Source organism: Phoca vitulina, unplaced genomic scaffold (genome assembly GCF_004348235.1).
Source record: "Phoca vitulina isolate PV1807 unplaced genomic scaffold, GSC_HSeal_1.0 scaffold42, whole genome shotgun sequence".
Lineage (NCBI taxonomy): Eukaryota > Metazoa > Chordata > Mammalia > Carnivora > Phocidae > Phoca > Phoca vitulina.
In genome coordinates, this window is record NW_022589745.1 from 2,216,530 (window position 1) to 2,243,148 (window position 26,619).

Genomic DNA, 26,619 nt, shown 5'->3' on the forward strand with positions numbered 1-26,619 from the left:
AAAATTATGAATGAAAGGGGAGAGATCACGACTAACGCTAAGGAAATAGAAACAATTATTAGAAATTATTATCAACTATATACCAATAAATTAAGCAACCTGGAAGAAATGGATGCCTTCTTGGAAACCTATAAACTGCCAAGACTGAAACAGGAAGAATAACCAGTAACGAGATTGAAGCAGTGATCAAAAACCTCCCAAAAAACAAGAGTCCAGGGCCTGATGGATTCCCTGGGGAATTCTACCAAACATTCAAAGAAGTAACACCTATTCTCCTGAACCTGTTTCAAAAAATAGAAACAGAAGGAAAGCTTCCAGACTCATTCTATGAGGCCAGCATTACCTTTATCCCCAATCCAGGCAAAGACCCCATCAAAAAGAATTTCAGACCAATATCCATGTTGAATGTAGATTCCAAAATTCTCAACAAAATCCTAGCTAATAGGATCCAACAATACATTGAAAGGATCATCCACCATGACCAAGTGGGATTTATCCCTGGGATGCAAGCATGGTTCAACATTTGCAAATCAATCAGTGTGATAGAACACATTAATAAGAGGAGAGAGAAGAGCCATATGGTCCTCTCAATTGATGCAGAAAAAGCATTTGACAAAATACAACATCCTCTGATTAAAACTCTTCAGAGTATAGATATAGAGGGAACATTCCTCAAGTTCATAAAATCCATCTATGAAAAACCCACAGCGAATATCATCCTCAATGGGGAAAAGCTGAGAGCCTTTCCCTTAAGATCAGGAACATGTCAAGGATACCCACTCTCGCCACTATTGTTCAACATAGTACTAGAAGTCCTAGCAACAGCAGTCAGACAACAGAAAGCAATAAAACGTATTCAAATTGGCAAAGAAGTCAAACTCTCTCTCTTTGCAGATGACGGGATACTTTATGTGGAAAATCAAAAAGATTCCACCCCCAAATTACTAGAACTCATCCAGCAATTCAGTAATGTGGCAGGATACAAATTCAATGCACAGAAATCAGTTGCTTTCTTATACACTAACAATACAACTGTAGAAAGAGAAATTAGAGAAACGATCCCATTTACAATAGCACCAAAAACCATAAGATACCTCAGAATAAACCTAACCAAAGAGGTAAAGGAGCTATACTCTAGGAATTACAGAATACTCATGAAAGAAATTGAAGAAGACAAAAAAAAAAAAAAAAAAAGGAAAAACATTCCATGCTCATGGTTCAGAAGAATAAACATTGTTAAAATGTCTATTCTGCCCAGAGCAATCTATACCTTCAACGCCATCCCCATCAAAATTCCAATGACATTTTTCAAAGTCCTGGAACAAACAATCCTAAAATTTGTATGAAATCAGAAAAAATCCCGAATCACCAAGGAAATGTTGAAAAAGAAAAAGCTGGGGCATCACGTTGTCGGATTTCAAGCTATATTACAAAGCAGTGATCACCAAGACAGCATGGTACTGGCACAAAAACAGACATATAGACCAATGGAACAGAATAGAGAGCCCAGATATGGACCCACAACTCTATGGTCAAATAATCTTCGACAAAGCAGGAAAAAATAGGCAATGGAAAAAAGTCTCTTCAATAAATGGTGCTGGGAAAATTGGACAACTATATATAGAAGAATGAAACTCGACCATTCTCTAACACCATATACAAAGATAAACTCAGAATGGATGAAAGACCTCAATGTGAGACAGGAATCCATCAAAATCCTAGAGGAGAACATAGGCAGTAATCTCTTTGCATCGGCCACCGCAGCTTCTTTCAAGATACATCTCCAAAGGCAAGTGAAACAAAAGCAAATGAACTTTTGGGACTTCATCAAGATAAAATCTTCTGCACAGCAAAGGAAACAGTCAACAATACAAAGAGGCAACCCACGGAATGGGAGAAGATATTTGCAAATGACACTACAAAGGGCTGATATCTTAGATCTATAGAGAACTTCTCAAACTCAGCACCCAAAAAACAAATAAGTCAAAAAATGGGCAGAAGACATGAACAAACACTTCTCCAAAGAAGACATACAGATGGCTAACAGACACATGAAAAAATGTTCATCATCATTAGCACTGGGAAATTCAAATCAAAACCACATTGAGATACCACCTTACAGCATTAGAATGGCAAAAATTGACAAGGCAAGAAACAACAAATGTTGGAGAGGTTGTGGAGAAAGGGTGGTGGGAATGCAAGTTGGTACAGCCACTTTGGAAAATAGTGTGGAGGTGCCTCAATAAAAATAGAGGGCGCCTGGGTGGCTCAGATGGTTAAGTGTCTGCTTTCGGCTCAGGTTATGATCCCGGGGTCCTGGGATCGAGTCCCGCATCGGGCTCCCTGCTCAGCAGGGAGCCTGCTTCTCTCTGCCTCTGCGTCTCTCTCTCTCTTTCCCTGTCTCTCATGAATGAATAAATAAAATCTTTAAAAAAAAATTAAAAATAGAGCTACCCTATGACCCAGCAATTGCACTACTGAGTATTTATCCCAAAGACACAGATGTAGTGAAAAGAAGGGCCATATGCACCCCAATGTTCATAGCAGCAATGTCTGCAATAGCCAAACTGTGGAAAGAACCGAGATGCCCTTCGACAGATAAATCGATAAGATGTGGTCCATATATACAATGGAATACTACTCAGCAATCAGAAAGGATGACTCTCCAACTTTTACATCAACATGGATGGGACTGGAGGAGATTATGCTAAGTGAAATAAGTCAAACAGAGAAAGCTTATTATCATATGGTTTCACTTATTTGTGGAACATAAGGAAAAGCATGGAGGACATTAGACAGAAGGGAAAAATGAAGGGGGGGGGAATCGGAGGGGGAGATGAACCATGAGAGACTATGGACTCCAAGAAACAAACTGAGGGTTTTAGCAGGGAGGGGGGTAGAGGGATGGGCTAGCCAGGTAATGGGTATTAAGGAGGGCACGTACTGCATGGAGCACTGGGTGTTATACGAAAACAATGAATCATGGAGCACTACATCAAAAACTAATGATGTACTGTATGGTGACTAACATAACAATAAAATTAAATTTAAAAAAAAATACAGTTCTACTATGAAAAAAAAGAAAGTTGCGTTCTTGTGCCAGGTTTTTTGTGGATATAAATTCTGAAGTTACTTGGGTAAATACCTAGGAGCACTACTCCTGGATTATATGGTAAGCCTGTGTTTAGTTTTGTAAGTAATTGCCAGGCCGTCTTCCAGAGCAGTTGTACCATTTTGCATTTTCACCATCGATGAATGAAGAGTTCCTCTTGCTCCACACCTTCGTCAGCATTTGGTGTTGTCAACTTTCTGGATTTTAACCATTCAGATGGGTGTCTAGCAATACTATTGCATTTTGTTTTAATTTGCAGTTTGCAGCTCCCTAATGAGATACGTGTGATGGGGAGCATTTTCCATGCTTTTTTGTCATCTGTATACCTTTGTTGAGGTAGCTGTTCAGATCTGATGTCCACTTATTGAGTTTTGTTATTGTGGATTTTTAAGTTCTTTGTATATTTTGGATACAAGTCCCTTATCAGATGTGTGTTTTGCTGACATTTCCTCCCAGTCTTTGGCTTGTCTTCTTGTATTCTTGACATCATCTTTCACAGACCAGTTTTTAATGAGTCCATTTTTCTCTTTTATGGATCATGTTTTCGGTTTTGTATCTAAAAAGTTATCACCAAACCCAGGTCACTTAGATTTTCCCCTATGTTCTGTTCTCGACATTTCACGGTTTTGCATTTTACATTTAGGTCTATTACCCATATTGAGTTAAGTTTTGTGAAAGATGGAAGGTCTGTGTTGAGATTGATTTTTTTCTCCCCCTCACATAGATGTCTAGTTGTCCCAGAATCATTTGCTGAAGGGACTGCTCTTTCTCCTTTGACTTACCTTTACTCCTCTGTCAAAGATCAGTTGACTGTATTTATGAGGTGTATTTCTGGGCTTTCTGTTCTGTTCCATGCATGTATTTGTTCTATTTTTTGCTAGTGTCACAGTCTTTGTTACAGTAGTTTTCTAGTAAGTCATAAAGTTGGATGGTGTGTATTCTCCAACTTTGCTCTTCTCTTCAGTGTTGCGTTGGATATTTATGATCTTTTGCCTCTACACATAAACCTGAGAATCAGTGTGTCCACGTCCACAAAATAATATGGGGGTTTGATTGTGATTGCTTTGAATGTGCAGAAAAGTTGTGAGAACAGACACGTTGGCAGTGTGGAGTCTTCCTGTCTGTTCACATGGAGCATCTTTCCATTTATTCACATCTTTTTTGATTTCTTTCACCAGAGCCTTATAGTTTTCCTCATATAGATCTTCTACGTATTTTGCTAAATTTATATCTTACTATTTCATTTATGTTGGTGTTAACATAAATAGTATTGTGTTTTTTGGATTTTTTTTTTAACAAAGTATTTCTTCTCTTTTTTTTTAAGAGTTTATTTATTTGAGAGAGACAGAAAGAACACACGAGCAGGGGGGAGGAGCAGTGGGAGAAGCAGGTTCCCGCAAGCAGGGAGCCTGACACATGGGTGGATCCCAGATCCCTGAGATCATGACCTGAGTAGACATTTAACTGACTGAGCCACCCAGGCACCCCAATGGTATTGTGTTTTTAATTTCAAATTTCAGTTGTTCATTGCTGGTGTAAATCAAACCAATTGACTTACAGATTAACCTCTCGTATCCTGTTCCTTTAGTTGCTTATTTCTTGAAGATTTTTTTTGGTGTTTTTGTTTTTGTTTTTGTTTTTTGTCAGTTCTTTGGGATTTTCTGCATAGATGATTTTATCATCTGCAAAGAGTTTTATTTCTTCCTTTCTAATCTCTACACCTTTTTCCTTTTTTTTCTTTTTTGTCTTATTGCATTAAGACTCCTAGTATCATGTGCAATAGGAGTAGTAAAAAGAGGACATCCTTTCCTTATTCAAGATCTTACGGGGAAAACATCCAGTTTCTCATCATTAAGGCTGTTGTTAGCTGTAGGTTTTTGTAGATGTTCCTTATCAAGTGGAGGAAGTTCTCTGTTCCTTTGCTGAGAGTTTTTATCATGAACAGGTGTTATATTTTGTCAAATGTGTTTTCCGCATCTGTTGGTACACCATGTGACTTTTCTTGTTTAGCCTCTTTGATGTGATCAGGGTTACACTGATTTTTGAGTGTTAGACCAGCTTTTCATACCTGGAATAAATCCCATTTGGTCATGGTGTATAATTCTTTTTATACACTTTTGGGTTTGATTTGCTAATTTTTTGTTGGATTCAGTTTAGTTGGATTTGATTTTCCAATTTTGTTGAGGATGTTTGTGTCAGCATTCCTGAGCCATACTGGTCTATAGTTTTTTATCCTGTAATGTCTTTGTCTAGTTTTGGTATTAGGGTACTGTTAGCCTCATTGAATAATATAGGAAGTATCCCCTCTGCATCTATTTCCTGGAAGAGATTATAGAGAATTGGTATCATTTCTTCCTTAAATGTTTGGTAAAGTTTACTGGTGCATCTGGGCCTGGTGCTTTCTGTTTTGAAAGGTTATTATTTCTTGACTTAATTTTTAAGTAGATATTAGCCTATTCAGATTATCTCTTCCTCTTTGTGTGATTTTCCTAAATTGTGTCTTTCAAGGAATTGGTCCATTTCATCTAGGTTATAAAATTTGTGGACATAGAGTTCTTCATAGTATTCCTTTATTATCCTTTTAATGTCCATGTAATCAGTAGTGATGATCCCTCTTTTATTTCTAATATTAGTAATTCATGTCTTCTCTTTTATTTCTTTGTTAGCCTGGCTAGAGGTTTATTAATTTTACTAATTTTGTTTAAAAACCAACTTTGAATTTTGTTGGTTTTCTCTGTTGATTTCCTGTTTTCAATGTCATTGATTTCTGCTTTAATTTCTATTTTCTTTTTCTTCTATATTGCCTGCCTTTCCCTAGTATTCTAAGGTGGAAGCTTAGATGGTTGATTTTCTTTCTTTTCAAATATATTCATCTAATACTGTAAAATTCCCTCTTAGCACTGCTTTTACAGCATCTCACAAATTTTGATAAGTTGTACTTTCATTCTCATTTAGCTCCAAATGATTTTGATGTCCTTTTAAATTCAGAAACTCTCTGGTGCATGGGCATTTGCCAGTGTATTCAGCAGATAACTCCCTGCCACCTTGTCGTATAGTCAGCTCATTTATAAATTGGGTTTGGGATGTGCCGAAGGTTTGCTTCTGTGCTTATCATACAGAACTTACGGAGTTCTAGAGATATTCTCTCTCAGTCATCCATCCTCTTTAGACATAGGAATTATTTAGTGTTCTAAAAAAAACAAAAACAAAAACCATTTTCCAAAAAAAAATTCAAACATTTAAAATTCAGTAATTGTCATCTTTCTCTTCTCCGGACTTATAATCACCATAGAACCTACTTTTTGTGGTGTTCCTTATTTATGACTTCCTTATAGGTCTTTCTTCTGTCTTTATTAAAGACCATAGAGCATCCTACCATTTCAAGGTAAGAAGAAGCTCAGTTGAGAAGCCATCTTAGTATGGTGCATGGAGGACTCTCCCTGATGATTAATGGTCAGGTGGGTGGGCAGACTGAGGTACAGAGAAGCCGAGTCATTTGCAAGTGTCACATAGCTTGTTGTCTAACCATCTTCCAAACTGTATTCTGGATCCAGACATTGACGCCTCCAGTCTGTTTTGAAAAGCCCCTCTTCTGACTCTTCGGGATTGCGCTGTGTTGTCATGTTCATATCCATTATCTCATATGTGACCAGCACAGGCTATCTGATAATTTTGATGGTTTTTATGTACTGCGTATATATACTATATGTCAAATTCCAAATCCTATGAGAAGAGACATGACATCAATAAAAACGTTCCCTTATTCTGAGAGATGATGCAGCCACATTCAAACACTGTATATAAGTTCATTTCACGTGCAGTCCTTCAGACAGCTGCCCTCATTCCCCCTCAGCACACTGATGGAGTGTTCCCTGGGGGTCAGGCCTGGCGGGCAGAGTTTTCAAGTCTAGCTCCCTTGCCTGCTGCTGGGGCACCTCTGAGAGAGAGTCTTTGCTCCAGAGCCACACACACACCCCACACGTGCACACACACACGTGCACACGCACTTGCACATCACTGAATCAGGCTAAGCTCCATCCTCAGGACCTGGACCTGAGACACACCTTCACTCACTTTCCTTCCCTGGTCCTGCAACCCCCACATCCTTACGTGCTTTCAGAGCCTCCTTTTAGGTTCTTCTAGGGACTCCAACCTAAGCAACCTTCTACTTGAGCTTGTCATACCAAAAAAATATTTTAAAAATCCATGAGTGTTTTGTGGTTTCTTTTATTGGAAGAGGAAGCAGTCCCTAGTTAAAGCACAGCTATGGAAACAGTAGTGACCACCTTTCTCCTTTGATAATTGTCTAGAACATACGTATATACGGCTTTACCGAGACACCCAACATATATTTTATCATTGACACCATTGCATACTTTACCAAGAAATGAAGGTATTCTGTCATCATGTCTGCTGGGACATTGGCAGTTCCCTCCTTCGGGTGTGTGAAGTCTGAAAGCATGCTGAGTGATAGCTAACTAACTCAACTTTGACTTTGATTCTAGGCTCCATGGTCCCCTTTTCGATGCGGATCTTACACGCAGAGCTTCAGCAATACCTGGGCAATCCACAGGAGTCCCTGGACAGACTGCACAAAGTGAAGGCCATCTGCAGCAAGGTAATGATGGCTCCGTGGTGACCTGTTCAGTCCTTCTCCCCTCCCAATGGAGAGTACACCCCAGAGGGAGCGTACCACATTACTTCCTCCCAACCCACCCCAACAACCACCGTTATCACTTCCCCCAGAAAGGGTGACCCAATTCATCATGACCACAGTTTTCTTTGTTCTTGCTAAAATTGTTTTGGGGGCAGTGGATGTTTTTTGGCAAAACTTAGGGCCTGAAATCCTTCTTCCTTAGTTTTTGTTGTTGTTGAATAATTAACATACAGTATTGTGTCTGTTTCAGGAGTACACATAGTGATTCAGCATCTATGTACATTAGGAAATCGTCACATAATAAGTCTGGTTACCACTTGTCACCGTAGAAAGTTGCAGCAGTGTTATTGGCTGTATTCCCCATGCTGTCCGTTACATCCACATGTCTTATTTACTGTCCACTTGGAAGGTTCGCCGCTCTTTTTTTTTTTTTTTTTTAAAGATTTTTTATTTATTTATCTGAGAGAGAGAATGGGAGACAGAGAGCATGAGAGGGGGAGGATCAGAGGGAGAAGCAGACTCCCCGCTGAGCAGGGAGTCCGATGCGGGACTCGATCCCGGGACTCCAGGATCATGACCTGAGCCGAAGGCAGTTGCTTAACCAACTGAGCCACCCAGGCGCCCCAGGTTCGCCGCTCTTAAACCCCTTCACCAATTTCATCCATCGCCCCACTCTGGCAACCGTCGGTTTGTTCTCTGTGTCTCTGAGTCTGTTTCTGTTTTGTTCATTTCATTGTTTAGATTTCACATGTAGGTGAAGTCTTACAAGTCATACAGTATTTGTCTTTGACTTACTTTACTTAGCATAATAGCCTGCAAAGCCGTCCATGTTGTCGCAAATGGCAAGATTTCACTCTTTTTACGGCAGTGTAATATTCCATCATATATATGCACCACATCTTTTTTATCCAGTCGTCATTGATGGATATTTAGGTTGCTTCCATATCTTGACTCTTGTAAATCATCCTGTAATGAACATAGAGGGGCATATGTCTTTTTGAATTCATGTTTTCATTTTCCTCAGATAAATACCCAGAAGTAAACTTGCTGGGTTGTACAGTAATTCTATTTTTAATTTTTTGAAGAACCTCCATATTGTTTTCCAGAGCAGCTGCACCAGCTTATATTCCCTCCAGCGATGCACAGCGCTCCCCTTTCTCCACGCCCTCACCAACACTTGTCATTTCTTGTCTTTGATACTAGCCATTCTGAGAGGTATGAGATAATACCTCGTTGTGGTTCTGATTTGCATTTCCATGATAGTTAGTGATGTTGAGCCTCTTTTATGTGCCCACTGGCCATCTGTATATCTTCTTTAGAAAACTGTCTATTCAGGCCCTCTACCTGGTTGGGTTTTTCTATATTGAGTTTTCTGAGCTCTTTATATAGTTTGGATATCAGATATGTCATCTGCAAATATCTTCTATTCAGTAGGTTGCCTTTTCATTTTGTTGCTGATTTCCTTTGCTGTGGAAAAGCATTTTAGTTTGATATAGTCCCATTTGTTTATTTTTGCTTTTTGTTGTTGTTCTTGCCTGAGGAGACAGAGCCAAAAAAATATCACTAAAACCAGTGTCAGAGAGCTTACTGCCTATGTTTTATTCTAGGAGTTTTATGGTTTCAGGTTTTATATTTAAGCCTTTATCCATTTTGAATTAATTTGTCTGTCTGGTATAAGAAAGTAGTCCGGTTTCATTCTTTTGCATGTGGCTGTCCAGTTTTCCTGACGTTTATTGAAGAGACTGTCTTTTCCCCATTGCATATGCTTGTGTCCTTTGTCATAAATTAATGAACCATAAAATATGGGTTTATTTCTCAGCTCTCTATTCTATTCCATTGATCTATGTGTCTGTTTTTGTGCCAGTACTATACTGTTTTGGTTATTATAGCTTGTAGTATAGTTTGAAATCAGGGACTGTGATTTGTTCTGTTCTTTGTTCTTTCTCAGGATTGCTTTGGCTATTCAGGGTCTTTTGTGGTTCCATACAAATTGTAGGGTTGTTTGTTCTAGCTCTGTGAGAAATGCCATTATGTTTGGATAGGGATTGCATTGAATCTGTAGACTCCTTTGGGTATTTTGACAACACTCTTATGGTCCTCAGCACAGAATATCTTTCCATTTATTTGCATCGTCTTCAGTTTCTTTCATCACTGTCTTCCAGTTCTCTGAGTATAAGGCTTTCACCTTCTTGGCTAAATTTACTCCTAGATATTTTATTCTTTTTGATGTAGTTGTAAATGGGATTATTTTCTTAATTTCTCTTTCTGATAGTCTGTTATTGTATACAAATGCAACAGATTTCTGTATATTGATTTTGTATCCTGCAACTTTAATTAATTCATTTATTGGGTCTAATAGTTTTGGGGTGATGCTTTAGGGTTTTCTGTATACAGTATTATCTGTACTTCCTTTCTAATTTGGATGCCTTTTATTTCTTGTCTGATTGCTGCACCTGGGACTTCCAATAATAGGTTGAATAAAAGTGGCAAGAGTGGGCATCTTTAACTTGTTCCTGCTCTTAGGGGAAATGCTTTCAATCTTCTAGCATTGAGTATGTTAGCTATGGGCTTGTCATATATGGCCTTCATCATGTTGAGGTATATTCCCTCTATATCCACTTCATTGAGAGTTTTTATCATAAATGGACATTGTGTCAGATGCTTTTTCTGCATCTATGGGGATATCATAGGATTTTTATTCCTCATTTTGTTAATGTGGTGTATCATATTGATTGATTTGGGGATATTGAACCATCCTTGCATCCCTGGACTATATCCCACTTGATCATGGTATGTGATCCTTTTATTGTATAGCTGAATTCAGTTTGCTAATACTTTGTTGAGGAATTTGGCATCTGTGTTCATCAGGGATGTTGGCCTGAGATTTTCTTTATTTTTTATTGTTTTCCTAGTGTCTTTGTCTGATTTTGGTATCAGAGTAATTCTGGCCTCGTAGGATGAGCTTGGAAGCTTTCCTTCCTCTTCAATTTTATGGAATCGCTTGAGAAGGACAGGTGTTAACTCTTTTTAAAATGTTTGGCAAAGTACACCTGTGAAGCCATCTGATCCTAGACTTGTTTGTTGGGAGTTTTTTGATTACTGATTCAATTTCATTACTAGTAATTGGTCTAGTATTTCTTCCTTATTCAGTCTTGGAGGAGCATATGTTTTAGGAATTTACCCACTTCATCTAGGTTGTCTAGTTTGCTGGCATGTAACTCTTCTTTAGTGTTATTGGTAGATTAAAAGCAGGGAAATACTCTGTTGTGTAAAAATCATATGCCCTTAAATGTGGCAGACCATTCTCACATCCTGCAAATACCACAAGCACCTGCCTCATGTCTTACAGAGGCACTGGAACAATATTTAAAGAGATAATGGTTTAAAATGTTCCAGAATCAAAGCAAATTCTACTGTATAATGACAACGGTCCTTCATAATACTGTCTCCAAAGGCAGATAAGGTTCGGAAGTGCTTTCTGAATTGTTCTTGGTTGGGAAATAACAGTTATGTGGAAGGCACCAAGCTGCATCAACAAAAGATCAAATCATTCCATTTAGTGATATTTGGAGGAAATATGGGATCTATCGAGTCTCCCCATCGCCAGGCTGTGTGCACCCCCGCCTCCCAGACTTCTCGTCCTTAGGATGGAAGTGCAGTGCCTTTCCTGCCTGCCTCACGGTGCTGCTTTGTGGGTTGGGCGACACCGTGTCTGTGGAGGGCTTTCCGAACTATGACAAGCGGTGAGGTTGGGAGCAGCACGTTAGCGCTCTTTTTAAATGAGATTAGATTCGTCCAGCTCGTCCTTTCTGTTTCCAGTTACTCCTGATGGGGGTTCTGTGGAGGTTTCCCAGGATGGTAGTGTCCTCGGGACTCGCAGCAGGGAGGTAGGTGGGCTCGTCCCTGCACAGAGTGCACCTCATTCAAGCACGAGCAGGCGTCCTGGGCACCTTACACCCTCCAGCTTTGTACCAGCTTCTGGTTTCTAGAACTTCAGAGACAAACGGAAAACCTATTTTCTTTCTTACACACTGATGAGTTGACGGGGAAATTGTGTTAGCCAACATTTTTTTAGATTCTAACACTTTTTTCCTTGAACCCTGAAACCCAGTTAAGGTAGAATTATATTCAGAAATAAGAAACACATAACTTGTTACTGAGAAATGTGAAGTCAGTGATTTTCTACACTGTACGCAGATGATCTGCGTCCATATGTACCTGAGAGGAAATGCCTAGTGTTACAGGGACTTGAGGGTCGGAGACAGACAGGAGTTCTGCAGGTCAGTTTTCCGGCGCTCAGGCCGCCTATATCTTCAGTATCGAGCTCCGTAGCTCGGGAGGCGGGGTCACGGTGGGAGGTGAGGGCGGGTCTTCCACCACCACGGCTCTAGACTACTCGTACTCCTTCTACTGAATATGTCGTGTTCACCAGGAACCAGCCTCTGGTCCTAAGCATTTTTCAAATATTAGCTCATTTAATCCTTACACAAACCCTATAACTAGGGGTTCTGTTACACCAGTTTACAGCTGAGTGAACTGAGGCACAGAGAGGCTGACTAACTTGCCTGTGATCACGTGATCTGACCCAGGTTGTCTGGCTCTGGGGTCCGTGCTCCAAATCACACACCTGCCCAGCGTCTTTGCTCCGTCCAGCAGGAGCACGTCTTCCTGTGTCTGAAGTGCCCTCTCGCACAGGCTGATCCTGGAGATGGGGTCATGCCTGTGCTCTGTTGCACCTGCTCCCTCCTCAGACCCTGGTGGCCAGGGGATGACAGCTGACCGCTCAGCGTGGGTGGGAGAGGGAAACCAGGTCTCACACCATCACACCACGGGAGCATCTCTCTTAGGCTGACACGGCTCGGAGGGAGACAAGACAGAAATAGTGTAGGGACCCGTTTCCGGTGCGTGCGTGTGACGTGAGTCTCCCCGGTGTCACCTGCTCCTCACCGTGTGAACACCCCACCACACGTCACGGACACCATGGCCTCTTGTATGGCGTGACCCGGATGGAAGTCTGTCCTCCTGGTGCTTCACTGATGACACGGCAGGTGATTCTCATTCTGGAAGAAAGACAAGCAGTTGGTCCTGGAAGAGAGAGTGTATTGGTCTCTGGCCAAAAGGGTGTTGTTCATGGCTAATTTCAACGTGTAATTTCTATGTGTTCCTTTACGTGCCAGCTTAAAGCCTGGCCCTGCCTCCGAAGAGCGGTAACCCCGTGGGCCATGACTGGTTGGTGCCAAAGAGAGAAGGGGAGAGACAGCACGATGGTGCCTGCAGTCCCCTCAGGTCCCCCCACCATCACCCCAGCAGATAAGCACCACCCTTGAGCGTCCTCTCTCATCCTCTGGGCAGCCACGTGGTGCCCCTGAAGGCATCCCTTCCCTTCCCGAGCTGGCTCCACGCAGAAGCGAGGCTGCTTCCAGCCGGACTTCGCCCCCCCAGGCACTTCGGAGCCTGGAGAGGTTTGTCTTTTTCTTTTCTTTTGGAAGACTACACCTTTATTTATTGTTTTAATTCAGTTGAATTAACATATAGTGTATTATCAGTTGTAGAGGCAGAGCTCAGTGATTCATCAGTTGCATACACCGCTGTTCCATGTGATGTGGAGTTCAAGAGAGGTCTGTGTCTGACCCCGCTGTGGGCCAGGGCGGCTCGGTCTGGGCTCGCTCCTCTGCCAGGTGTGTGTCTGAGCTCCTGCCGTGCACGGACGGGAGCACAGCATGCCGCGTCCTCTGCGAGCCTCCTGGGCGTCCTGGGAGATGTGTCTGAGCTCCTGCCGTGCACGGACGGGAGCACAGCATGCCGCGTCCTCTGCGAGCGTCCTGGGCGTCCTGGGCACGTGCTTGTCTCTCCCCGTCGTGTTCTGTTTGAGCCACTCGTCAGTACGTTATGGTCGTGCAGAATTAAATTGCAGGAAGTCTGTGTTCATGCTGAAATGTATTTACTCAAGACATACAAAATCTAAAAATAGGAAAAGCCCGCACAGTACTCTTGGGACAGCATGGACTTGGTGGGTTAAAGTTAGCGCCGTGGCTGGATTACTTGCATGCAGTCTGCTCTTGGCATGCATGGCCCGTGGTCCTCGGCTTTCCCCTCACAAATGAGAGGTCACAGGTTAGACCACAGGACTCAGAGGTTCCACCCAACACCAGCAAGCTGGTTTTTTGAGTCCATCACAACAAACGAGAAACCCAAGGAAAGATTTAAACTGGAGGCTATTGGCCAACACAGTTCCCCGCATGCTCTGTGTTCTTTCCTGGGCCATTCAGCCCCCCTCGCCCCGGGTGTGCCAGAGGTCGACCACCCACAGTGACCATGACGATCAGGGGGTCGCCATCAACACGTGAGCAGCACTCACACTGGAACACATGCTGTGCGGCGTGTTTTACACTCGTTACACCCCTTAGTGCTCACAGTAACTCTCGAGGTGATGGTGTCCCCATCGTACAGATGTGGAGGCTGAGCCTCACAGGACTAAGTCACCAGGCTGTGACAGTGAGCTGGCAGGGAGGCCTGGACTAGAACAGGTCGCCCGGTTCCAGAAACCCGGTCCCTGCTCCTCCGTGGAGTCAAACTACAGCCTCTTCTGCTCCCCCAGAGTGCAGTGTTCCCTGCCACCCTGGGAAAGTGGCCCTCCCGAAATCGCCATTGTGTGGCGACCCCTGCTGGCCTTGCTCTGCAGAGCTTGGTCCCCGTGGGCCCAGGGAGCGGAGGGCTCTTCGTGGGTAAGGAGTCAAAACCACGAAGTAGCATCTTCTCAGGTGGTGCCCTCCACCTGCCCCCTCCCTCAGTTCTGCTTCCTCAGCCTGCACCCCTTCCCCCAGCCTCCTGCCTGACCCGGGTCGGTGGTGTTGAGCTCCGGGGCACGGGCTCAGCGCAGCCCTCACGCACATGGCTTGGCCCGATGGTGTCCGGCTGTGGCCCTGGAGCCGGGCCACCCCCAGGCCACCCCCTCGCGTCTTCAGCACAGACTGGGACAGGCGGGAGGTCAGAGTGTGGTGGCCTCGGACTGATCAGAAGCCTTGATGCTGGTCTAAGATGCTTTCCTCAAGGACAGTCTACAAAACCGGAGTCCTCATCTCTGCGAAGAAAGCAGAGTAATTCCGTCCGCATTCCCCGAAGAGTTCTCTATCCTGTGTGTTTTCAGTGCTTGGGGAGTGTCTGTGGTTGGTCTTCAAGGTCGTTTTTCCAGGCTGGAGGTCAGCAGTGGCTGTAGAGTGAAATGCCTGGGAAGGGGTGACCGTGGGCGCCAGGGCCGTGCGAGGTCGCCGTCCCTTGGGAAGAAAGTCAGCAGGGGCAGTGCAGGCTGCTCAGAGCACAGTGCGTTTGTGCTGTCCGCCCGCTGCCGCGAGCAGGCCCAGGCCCCGCGTGGATTTCCCAAACGAGAACAGCCAGCCTTCCGTGCAGCCGCAGTGAGCGGTGGGAGGCGCCCAGGAGCAGCTGGGCGTAGATGAGGAACCACCTGCCACCCATGGCCTCAGCCCAGTTGGGCCAGCGTCCTCTCTGCAGTTCGGAGCTCTGTCACCCACCTTCTTGGGGGACAGCCGAGATAGAGCTCTCCCCTTGATTCCACTCTGTGCCACCTTAACCACAGGAGGGCACCGGACCTGGGGTGTCCCGGAGACACCGGACCTGGGGTGTCAAGGCTTGCTATGGTTTCTCAGTGGTTATCTTGGTCCCGCAGCCGTAACCTGGGAAATATTTATGACCTAATACTAATTTTCGAAGCCAGCCTGCAGAATTATAGTTGCAACATGGCCTCAGTGAAATGAATCATGTCCACTGAAGGGAAATTGCAGCATCTTGTTAGCTGTGTGGGTGACAGGAACATAGGCCATTTTGTTCTTTTGTGTTTTCTCAGTCTTATGTTAGCACATATTAATTTTATAATGAGGTGTTTTTCTACTGAATAAAGCTGCACGAGCCTGCAGGGAAAAGGGAGGTAGAGGTAAGCCGGTGGTGCAGCTGGGGACCGGAAGGCAGGCCAGAGGCGGGTCTGGCTCCCGGTAAGCAGGGCAGTGCGTGGTCCTCGGCGGCCGTAAGCCAGTCATGGCCCAGAGGAGGCAGGTTTTCCCTAACATGGAAGACTCCCCAGAGGATGGTTATAGACTCTGCGCATCCGACCAGTGAGCCCGAGATTAGGTCGTGGTCATGAATCCGGCCACGGGCCCAGCTTCAGCATAAAGTCACCCGTGCTCTTTACCAAGTGGTCCGGGGCACCGGTTTTGCTGTAAGGTAGTAAATGTTTGCTTCGGTGTAATTGTAGCAATGAAGAGTGACGTGTACCTCGATTTACACGAATCTGCCGTGCTCCCAGGGCGTAGAAATACTGACATTTTCAGCCCTGCTTGCGTAAGTGGATCCAGTCCACAAATAACGGTGCCGGAGTAGCTTGAGGTGTGAGTTGCTGATACAGACACACTGGCCGTGGTTTTGAGTTCAGCTCCGTCCCTCCCACAATCCAGGTGAGCCTGGCAGAGGGTACCGTGTCAGAGAGGTGCTAGTTTAGGGAGACCCGCCCCACCCCAGCAGAAGAAGCCAGGGGGAAGACACGTGTTTGTGCCTTCTGGAAAAGTGGGGTGGATGTGGTTGGTTCTCTACTGACGAGGGCTAGTAAGGCAGAGGTGTGCGCTTTGTTTCCAGGAAGGGTTAATATCTTTTAGTTAAGAATGGAGCCAAGGACAGCCATTGTCAGCCCCTGCCAGCCAGCTTCTCGGGGAAGTGCTCGAGGAGGCTGGCCATCAGCATGCCGACGGCGTCTGGCCGCTGCCAGGCCTCACCTGACCCAGACGGCGCCGGTGCCCCATTTCCCTGCCGCTCCAGCAGAGAGCAGATTGATTGTGGCTAATCAGATAAGGTGGGAGTGATTGGCAAGTGGAGACAGGTGACTGAGAGATTGGAGACGGCCCCTGCTTCCTGGCTCAGGCCGGCGTCCCTGCCCTTTGCTGCTGGTGCTCGGGCTCCCAGGGCTGTGCGTGCTCAGAGGGCACAAGCAGGAGATGGCTGGAGCGTCCCCGTTGTTGGGGATCAGGGCAGGAGAGGCTTAGGCTCCTGGCCCCGTGCATGTTCAAGAGTGTACGCTCACAGGAGCCCACAAGTGTCCCTGGCATTGGAGTTTTGCAAGATTTGTCTTAACTCATGGTGGAAATTCACACCTTTAGAAACTTCAGATTGCATCATTGCATATCTTAGGACGTGGACTTGGGAATGTGAGCCGTTCCCTCAGCAGCTGCAACGTAGCATGAAATCTGATGCAGCAGAAGTGAGCCACAAGTCCACAGGAGTTAGCAAACGATCCAGCCCCGACTCATGCATGATAACCCAGCAGAAAGCGGGCCTCGGCGGAATGGGGAGGTCTGGAATTCTGCATTCCTCGCTGGTGTATCTTGGCATTGTGTAGTCTCTCCTGTGATCTGCATGGGAAGAAGAGAACATTCTTTCAAGGTGTGAAGCCCCGAAGGACATTGTCTGTCCTTAGGCAGTGGTTGGGAGGGGCTGGAGTCAGGCAGACGGGAACGCTTTCCAGGGGCAACTCTGGCTCTTCCTGGCAGAGTGACTGGCGTTCGTAAGTCCCGAGCTCCTCACCTGTAGATGCGGGGTGTCACCAGCTACCTCGGGGCTGTGTGCAGGTTAGATCGGGGTGTGAACAAGCGACTTGGCGTGGTGCCGGTCCATGCGAGTGTTTAATATTCCTTGAGTGCTTGAAGCGGCTCCAAGAAACCTCTTTTCACTTTGGAAAGCCTCTTTTCCAAAAGTTCCCCTAGGAGATGGTGGTGGGGATGGGTAGGTCCCAGGACTTTCTAGGGAAATCTGAGCCCCTCTAGGGCAGACGTGCTCTCACTTTAGTCTGGACTCAAGTAGGTTGTTAGTCTTTGGGTCCTTGAATTAGGGCCAGCCACCAGTTGTCTGTACACAGGATGCTTCATGCATAAAACCCATTCCCCAAAACTACCCCATGCCACCTGCAGCCCGTGACAGCCCACCAAAGGGAGAGGTACGAGGCTCCTTCCCCAGAGCTTTCCCACAAACTGTGGTCCCCACGCCATCGGTCCCCAGAGTGTCACCTGAAGCTCACCAAAGTGCAGGGTTTGGGGTCACACCATAAGCATAAAAATCAGAACCTGAAGTTTAAAATACTAGATGCCAAGGTCATGTGTATGCTCCAGGGTCCATGAACTTAGAGGATTTCTGGAGGAGTGTAAATGGGGTGCACCTTGTGGACCAGGCCGGTGCATCCTGCCTTGCTCGTTGTGGGGAGCAGACCCAGGAGTGCTTGCCAGCGTCCGACCTGGACATGGGCCTCGGTCATTTTGTCAGGGATGGAAGGGATGGGGAAGGGAAATGGGACCTTACCACAGTTGCAGACTAGACAGTTCGGGCTTTGGTTGCCCGTGTTTGCATCACTTTCCTTTACAGAACTAACGTTCTGGAGGTGAGCGCACTGTGACTGTATGACGTCTGCATATCGGCATCAGAGGGGTTGGGGGCTCCCACTTTCTTTCCTGCGACATTTCTCCTCTTCTGTTGCCGCCCCAGAGTAGCCTGCCCCTTCCCCTGCTGGCTCTCCCCCCACCTCCCTCCCGAGTCACTGCTCCAGCCCCGGGACTCCTGGCGTCCTGTGATTCAGCCCAGGCTGCAGATACAGTAGCCCTGGAGGTGGGTCCTCGGCAGCCCACAGAGATGCCATGGTGTGAGGCCAACCCGTGACCTTGCCCTAACGGTGTCTACGGCCTGCCTCTGCTTAGACACCCACTCCTCCCCCTGCGTCCCACCCAGTGACCAGGAGGGTGCCGTGCCACCTGCTCTTCTTCTTCAGCAGTTCTTGCCCCTTCTCCTTTCCCGTCCACCCTCCATTCCAGCCGAGGTTAGTTAAATCAGTAGCACCGTCAAGACTTCCTTTCCTGGCCCCAGTTTGTTTTCATGATCCTTTATCAGAAGACAGATTAGCTGAAAAATGTCATTTGACCCAGTTTAGACCCCACTAGATAACCTCTGCGGTTCCGGCTTTGACCCCAGCGTGTCAGGAGTCAGTGAGAGACTCCTGCAGGTGCGGAGAGGCCCAGCTCAGCCTCCTTGCTGTGTCCCCGGGGGCCAGGCGTGTGAACACCCAAAGCCAGTTCTTCATCGGGGTGGGTCATTGAGGGAGATGTTAACTGGGAAGACAATCTGATGAACAAAAGGATTTTTCCCAAAAGCACATGCCCATGCCCTGAAGGCAGTAATGACAGAGCTGTAATAGAATCTTTCTTCAGTTAACACTTTTTCTCCCCAGCAAAGTCTTTACTCTCCAAGCTTTGCTATCCTCATCCTGCCACTCAAAAAACACATTCTCTACCCAGATTCCAGTGGTAACAGCCTTTTTTCTTTTCAAGAAAAGCCAAACCACAAAAGAAGCAACCCAAAGTTATGACCCAAACCGTGGAAACCATATAAAGTGACAGTTGCTCAGAAAGTATTTGATACGTTTAAAAAGGCCACGCCCGTCCTGGTGCCCTGGAGGAATGAGACTGATCTTTTCACAGAAGTGAATAGTCATCCTCGTGTGTAACATACTTGATGCTTTTCTTAAAAAGAGAAAACAGCTACCCTATGTCTGATGTCTCAGAGGGCTTTATGAGCATCATAAACCCAATCTCCACCATCGGCTAGGGAGCGGCTTCCCCTCCGCTATGCCTCCCTGTGTGGTGAATGGCGATATTTAAAATGTGTCCGTGTGAAACATTCCTTGACAAATTGGTTTTCAGACAGAGAAATCTGCTCCTCTTAGGATATATTATGACAAAGTCTAGAAGCAAATTCATTTTTTATGATTTTGTTGTTCTTATTTGGAATTACCGCAGATCCTAACAAATTTGGAGCAAGGCTTAGCTGAAGACGGAAGCATGAGCAGCATCACACAGGAGAACAGACAAGGTCAGTGGCCAGACTTTTCATTAAATAATTATCGAGAGTTGTCAGAAGATTCGGCCCCAAAGGTTTTCTTGTGTCTCATCCTTTGCATTGGTTCTTGCATGCATTCATTTGCTTGTTCCTGTTTGGGGAAGCCAAGCACCAGGCCTGGCACTGTTGATACATGAAGAGCAAATGTAGGTGTGAGGGCTGCCCAGAGGCAGCCCCGTTGGGTGCAGAGGACCTGCCTACACCCAGTAATCCAGAAACCAGTGTGGCTTCCACGCTAGGCAGGTGCTGGGACAGAGAGGAGCCCAGACCTTCCTGGGAGGGGCGTCCTTGGGGGGGGTTGCCCACCAGAATTACAGACTTGGCAGGGGGAGCGTGAGGCCCTACAATCCTGCAGAGGAGAGGAAGAGGGCCCTGTACACAGCCGACGAGGCCAGGCTGACAAATTCAGTCTTGACGCTGAGCACTGGGCTGCGGGGAGCTGATTACATTTTGAGATCATGCTGGCCACGGGGTGCCTGGGTGGCTCAGTCATTAAGCGTCTGCCTTCGGCTCAGGTCATGATCCCAGGGTCCTGGGATCGAGCCCCACATCGGGCTCCCTGCTCAGTGGGAAGCCTGCTTCTCCCTCTCCCACTCCCCCTGCTTGTGTTCCCTCTCTAGCTGTTTCTCTCTCTGTCAAATAAATAAATAAAATCTTAAAAAAAAAAAAAGAGAGATCATGCTGGCCACAACTTCTTCAGAACGTTAGGGATGAACTTCTAATTATGCTTCAAAACCCAACTCAAATGGCACCTCCCTGAGAAGCCCCTCACCTACCACTCCTTCCTCAGGGCCTGTCCTTCCCTTTCCCCAGAGCGTCGGTCCCGCTCTGTCTCACCTCCAGGGGCAGTTTCCACCTCCGTGTGCCTGACTTGGAGCGGGCTCTGCAGACCACTGGCCAGCATGCATTACTCTGGCAAGCGGTGGGCCTCCTCTGAAGCTGCTCGGGGAAGAACGATGGGCCGAAAGCAGGCGAGGTGGCCTGGGGAGGGGAACACTGCAGGTGGAGAGCCGTGCTGGTGCCCCCGGGGGTGTGGTGAGCCTGGCCGCACTCAGGAGCATGAGAAGGGAGAACAGCGTGGGCAGGAGATGTTTGCCTTTGGGGCCAACAGCCCTGGGCTACATTTATGCTTTAAATATAGCCTTTGAGAAATCCCAAAGGACAACCAGGTGTGTAGGAGAGAGTGTGTGTGTGTGTGTGTGTACGCACACATCCTTCCCAGCAGTGTTTGTACGTGTGCGTACATGTGTGTGTATGTGTTATGTGCACGCACACATCCTTCCCAGCAGTGTGTGCGTGTACGTGTGTATGTGTACGTGCGCACGCACATCCTTCCCAGCAGTGTGTACGTGTGGACGTGCGCGCGCACATCCTTCCCAGCAATGTGTGGACGTGTGGACGTGCGTGTGCATGTCCCTCCCAGCAGTGTGTACGTGTGTACGTGCGTGCGCGCATCCTTCCCAGCAGTGTGTACGTGTGGACGTGCGCGCGCACATCCTTCCCAGCAATGTGTGTACGTGTGGACGTGCGCGTGCATGTCCCTCCCAGCAGTGTGTACGTGTGTACGTGCGTGCGCGCATCCTTCCCAGCAGTGTGTGTATGTGTGTACGTGCGCGCACACGTCCTTCCGAGCAGTGTGTGCGTGTACATGTGTGTGGACGTGTGCGTGCACGTCCCTCCCAGCAGTGCAGCTGCAGGCCGGTTAGCAAGGAGAGAGGTCGCTCACCCTCCGACATCCCATTCTCTGGTATTGTCTGCACGTGGTCACTTTTCCCCACTGACGGCCTGTTTTAGGGGAATTAGCAGGTAGTTACTAGATCTCAGCAGTTCGGAGAGACCTAAGGGTCATAACAGATAAACAGATTTCAAGTGAATGGGGAAGAATTTTAGCTCTTGAAAGAAGTCTGTGGAGATAAATTGCGGTTCACTGAGACAGCCCATATTTTATGTTCATTAACAAAAGATACTGTTCAGAATTTTTCTTTTCACAAAGATGATGTTGTAAGCAGCTAATGTATTTTTAATTGCTGAAAGGCGAAGTGAGTTAAGTTCTTAATTTTGGCAATTAAGTTTATTGTGTTCTGAAGTAGTCTAAGAATAAGCATAATTTCTAGGCAGTTGTTACCCCACAATCGGCCATCGGTCCTGGCAGCAGTGCGACAGTCAGATTCGGGGTGAGGCAGGCTCACTGGAGTATGGTCGTTCACGTACGCCTCCAGCCCTCAGCTGAACCATCTGACCGGGCCAATGTGCCCCGGCCACCTGCCTCCCCACCCCCGCCCTCCTCCCCCTCACCTTCCTCCCCGTCCTGGTCCTACTGTGCTCCCCTGTCCTCCCCACTCCCACCATGCTCCCCTGTCCCCCCCCATTCCCGCCGTCCTCCTGGGCCATGTGTGTGACCACACGCCACCACTGGGCAGACACCCCGTGGGGAGCTGGCTTTGGTTCTGCATCATTGCCGATCTCCTCCCTCCCATGTGAGGGTGCTCCTGGCCTTTTAGGCAGCAGTTCTGTGCCCTTCGCACACTGATGCTCACAGAGTCTGGAAGGCAGGGTGGTAGTTACAGTTTCCATCTGAGAGGTTCTGCAGTGGGGCCTGGAGAAGGCCGATCCCAGGACGCAGAGCTCGATGTGCAGACACCCTGGTGGGCCAGCCATCTGCCAGCCCCACAGCCGGGGGCTTGTGGCTGGACTGCGCCCCCAGGCAGGTGGGCAGCGCCTCCCACAGGTCACCTGGAAAGGGGTCCAGTGTCTGGACAGTGGCCCGACCGCAGGCAGACCCATGTGTTCGTTCTCTGTGAGCATGGCCCTGGCTGGGCTGTGTGGTCTCCTGTCGGCCCTGAAGCTGACCCGTTAGCCTCCTGCTTTTGCTGTGTGCCTTCTGCATCCACTCTCCACCCCGAGCCAAGAGCGCTGGCCTGATGCCCTGCGCTCAGCAGCCACGGTGACAAGACCGTGGCCGAGGGCTGGGACGTGGCCCCGACACGCACACGCTCACTGCTGCCCTTCTCTTGCAGCCTCCATTCAGCTGTGGCGGTCCCGACTAGGCCGGGTGATGTGCTCCATGGCAAACTGCCTGCTCCTGATGAAGGTACGTCCGTTCTGGAGGGGGGTGTCAGCAGAAGCTGCGCGGGGCAGCTGGGACCCTGATGAGGAGGTGCCCGCGGTGAGCAGGAGGCTTAGCCCAAGGGGGGGCGCGGGGAGAGCTGCGGCGGGAATCGCTTAGCCCCAGACCCCTTCAGGTCAGCCCAGGGTCATTCCTGAGCTTGATCTTCAGCACAGCAGAGCAGGCGGTTTGTCGTGGGGGGGTGAGTCCCATGGCTGGCCCCGGTGCAACAGCCGTGTTACACATCCGCCCCTCGCAGCCCCGTGTGGGAGGCTCGTGCCCTGGGTGCGGCGCGGAGGGCTTGGCTACGGGCGTGCATTCCCAGCACAGCCCTGCGCCCACTCGGTCAGGGAGGGGACGGGTGCTCTGAACCCGCTTTAGAGCAGCCTGCCCTGGGGGCGCAGGCGGCCCCTATAGGGGTGGGACACGAGGGCGCAGACGGTGACCCTGCAGCGCCCTTCATGTCCCGGAGCCCCAGGCGCCGGCTCTGAAGAGGCTCAGAGCTGTCTTTGAAGCCCCTCCGGCTCTGATGTTCATGCAGCACCCCTCCGCGCACGGGGCGAAGGACGGTGTGGCGTGAAGGAGCTCAGGGCGTTCTCCCTGCTGTGTGCGCAGCCGGTGTTTCTGAGCAGGTGGCTGCCTGAGTGGTGCCATCCCTCGTGGTCTTGCCCCCGGTGTGTGTGTGCGGGCAGGAGGGAGTGTGTTCCCTCAGTGAGCAGGTCCCTCCCTGGAGCCGGGGCCCTGTCCCCTCCGCCCCACGCTCCAGCCTCCCGCACTGGGGCCACTGCCACCGCATGGGAAGCCCACGGCTTGGACAAAGAAAGAGCAGATCGTTCGTTCACAGGACTGACGTTCCATGAATCATGGGGCTAAGACTCCCCAGGAGGGAAGTTACCTGTTCCACTGGTAGATTTTTATTTGCATCGCTCAGACACATTAATAGAAGATCATGGGAGAAAAGTGCTCTTGTTGGTTGTTCCATGGTGGTAACAGTACCGTCAAGCACCCCACGGAAGCTCTCTGCCTACGTGGTCGGGACCCGAGACAGAGCCTGTTACTGTTTCAAAAGTACTTTATGATGAATGCAGGTTAACTGGAATTTTCCACTAATCTTCCATTTTCATGAGTTAAAAAGGGAACATTGTGCAGTGGAAGCCTGAGCGAGCACGTGCGTGCGCGTTCTCTGGCCACGTGGGGCGCGTGCACGGCCCTTGTGTGCAGCTCGTGACCGACCGCGAGTTATATCATCAGCCACTCAGTTCTTGTCGGTAACGTGTCTATTACAGTGAAATAAATATTAACTTTTTTATGACAAGAAATCCACTCGTACGTTTCAGTCCCAAATACCAGCAGGACGTGCCGTCGGGCCCCGGGGACGGGTGTGCCGTGGCCGGGGACATTTGCCCAGTCCCACGTTTTAAATGCCACTCCCTTTCCTTAGACCCGTGGTAGTGCTGGGGCGCCACGCTGGCCGACCCGCACCTACTGCTTCACTGTGCCGCAGGGACCCCCTCTCCTGGCCCCACGTAGGCATCAGCTGAGGGACCACACAGCCACGTAAACCAGCCTCTTCCGCTTCAGTTGTCCACACAAACCCTCTCTGCCTGCAAACAGTTGTAAATCCAGTTTTGTGGCCACCAAACCAGCGTAGCTGCTAAAGGGAGAAGGGTGAGTACTGAGCTAGAAATAGGCCTGTCCTGTAAGCAGCTCACTCGTGGCCTTTCCCAGAGCCAGTCTGTGTGGTCTGCAGTGGCGTAAACTCTCAAAAGAGCTCATCTGAGGGGCGCCTGGGTGGCTCAGACGGTTGAGCGTCTGCCTCCGGCTCAGGTCATGATCCCAGGGTCCTGGGATCAAGTCCCGTGTCCAGCTCCTTGCTCCACGGGAAGCCTGCTTGTCCCTCTCTCCCCTGCTCGTGCTCTCTCTCACTAGCTCGCTCTCAAATAAATAAATAAAAATTTAAAAATGTAAAAAAAAGATCGTTTGAGCCATTTTCCTTTCCCTCCACTTCCAGCAAATAAACCATGTCAGGCAATGATAATCAGTTTCGGGAAGCTCTGTGCACACTTCCGCTCTGCTTCATTTGCAAATAGTCTCCGCGAAACATTCCGGAGCCCGTCCCCGAGGCCACAGGCCTCCCGGGCCATCTCCCGTCCAGGCCCTGCAGGAGCAGGCCCCGCTAGCGCAGCTGGCCTGGTGGCGGTCCCTCCACCTCCGTGGTCTGACCTCCTACCGGGAAGCCAGCTTTCCCACGTGCGTTCCACGCCGGTGGATCTGCCCTGGTTTATTCTCCCAGGAGCGTCGTGTTTGCACAGATCCACGGCAGCATAACTCCATCAGGGATCATTGCTTGGTGTCTGAAAGCTGTCCTTTCATATCAAATTATCTTCGGAAAGCTGACTCCTGGCCTCAGGCGCTGAAACAGAGCTGTGAGGCAGTGACGTTGGCTTCCGTGGGCCTGCATTCCGTGGAAGTGGGCATGTCCCCGCCCTCCACATCCTGGCCCTGGCTGTCCACAGCGCCAGCTGGAGTGACACAGAGCCAAGATTTGGGGCACAAGTGTCAGTGACACTCGAGCGCTAACAGGAACTTCAGACCTGCCTTTTGTTCACTTGAAAGCGGCAGTAACGGGCAGGTGTTGAATTACAGCAGGTGACTTCCCCCCTGGAGCTCGTGGGGCACCCTGTGCACACTCAGCTGGGGCCTCAGCCACCGTGGGGCCCTGCACCAGCCACCGAGCATGGGGGGCACTGCCTCCCCCACGAGAGCTGCCTCTCAGCATACACTTGCTCACACAAGCTCACGCTTGTGCACACTCATGTACCCGCTTGCTCTCACACTCGTGCTTGCATGCACACACTTGCTCACGCTTGTGCACACTCGTGTACCCGCTTGCTTTCTCACTCACACTTGCATGTGGGCACTTGCTCACGCTTGTGCACACACCCATGTACCCACTTGCTTTCTCACACTTGCATGCACACACTTCTTCACGCTTGTGCACACACTCATGTACCAGCTTGCTTTCTCACACTTGCATGTGCACACTTGCTCACACTTGTGCACACACTCGTTACCTGCTTGTTTTCTCACACTTGTGCTTCCCTGCACTCACACTTGCACCCGTGGCCACACGTCTCCCACGCTGACACACTCGTGCGTGTTAACACACGTATGCGTGCACACACAACCCTCAAACAGCACAGCCCTGCCGTGAGCGGCAGTGACAGTGTGAAGCCGTGGGGAGGGACAGGCGTGTGCTGTCAGGTTCCTTGTGAGCACTGCATCTTGAATAAAATTTGTCTTAACGAGCTTCCCTGGAAGGTGCCAGACTGGAGAGAGTTTTTTCATTCTTTTCCTGCGAAACTGGAATTTTACTTGTCACCTGTCTTTCTGTAGACCATTCCAATTAGCACACTAGTAACTCCAGCCCCAGTTTGGATCAGACTGAAAAAGTGGAAGAATAAAGTGCTTGTGGGGGTGACCAAGTGCGTCTGCTGCCATCTGTCTTGTGGCCGTGTGCTGTGACGCGGGGAAAACACGCTACCCACCACCGAGCCTGCCCAGTGAACGTCACAGTGATCACTGCTGTTCCGGAGAGCCGGGGTTTGTGGGGGGCCTGACACAAGCCAAGAGCCGTGTCCCCGGCACCTCTGCCAGGTGACTTGGTCGCGCCCGAGAGAGGTGACAGGTTCCACCTCTTACTTGTGGACGGACAGGGTTTACATGACTCAGCATCGGCCGCGCGCGTCCTGCGGGCCGGCACTGGGGGGGGCGGCAGGGGGCGCAGAGATGGCCGGGCCGCTC

General features: G+C 48.5%; 1 protein-coding gene across 1 annotated transcript in view; it reads left to right on the forward strand.

Annotated features, from left to right (window-relative positions):
* TRAPPC12 (trafficking protein particle complex 12) overlaps positions 1–26,619 on the forward strand; it is a 92,026-nt gene that overhangs the window by 53,512 nt on the left and 11,895 nt on the right. Inside the window, exons 6-8 of the mRNA XM_032430016.1 lie at positions 7,618–7,730; positions 19,610–19,682; positions 22,727–22,800. Coding sequence (XP_032285907.1) covers positions 7,618–7,730; positions 19,610–19,682; positions 22,727–22,800 — 260 coding nt within the window. The remainder of the gene's footprint in view (positions 1–7,617; positions 7,731–19,609; positions 19,683–22,726; positions 22,801–26,619) is intronic.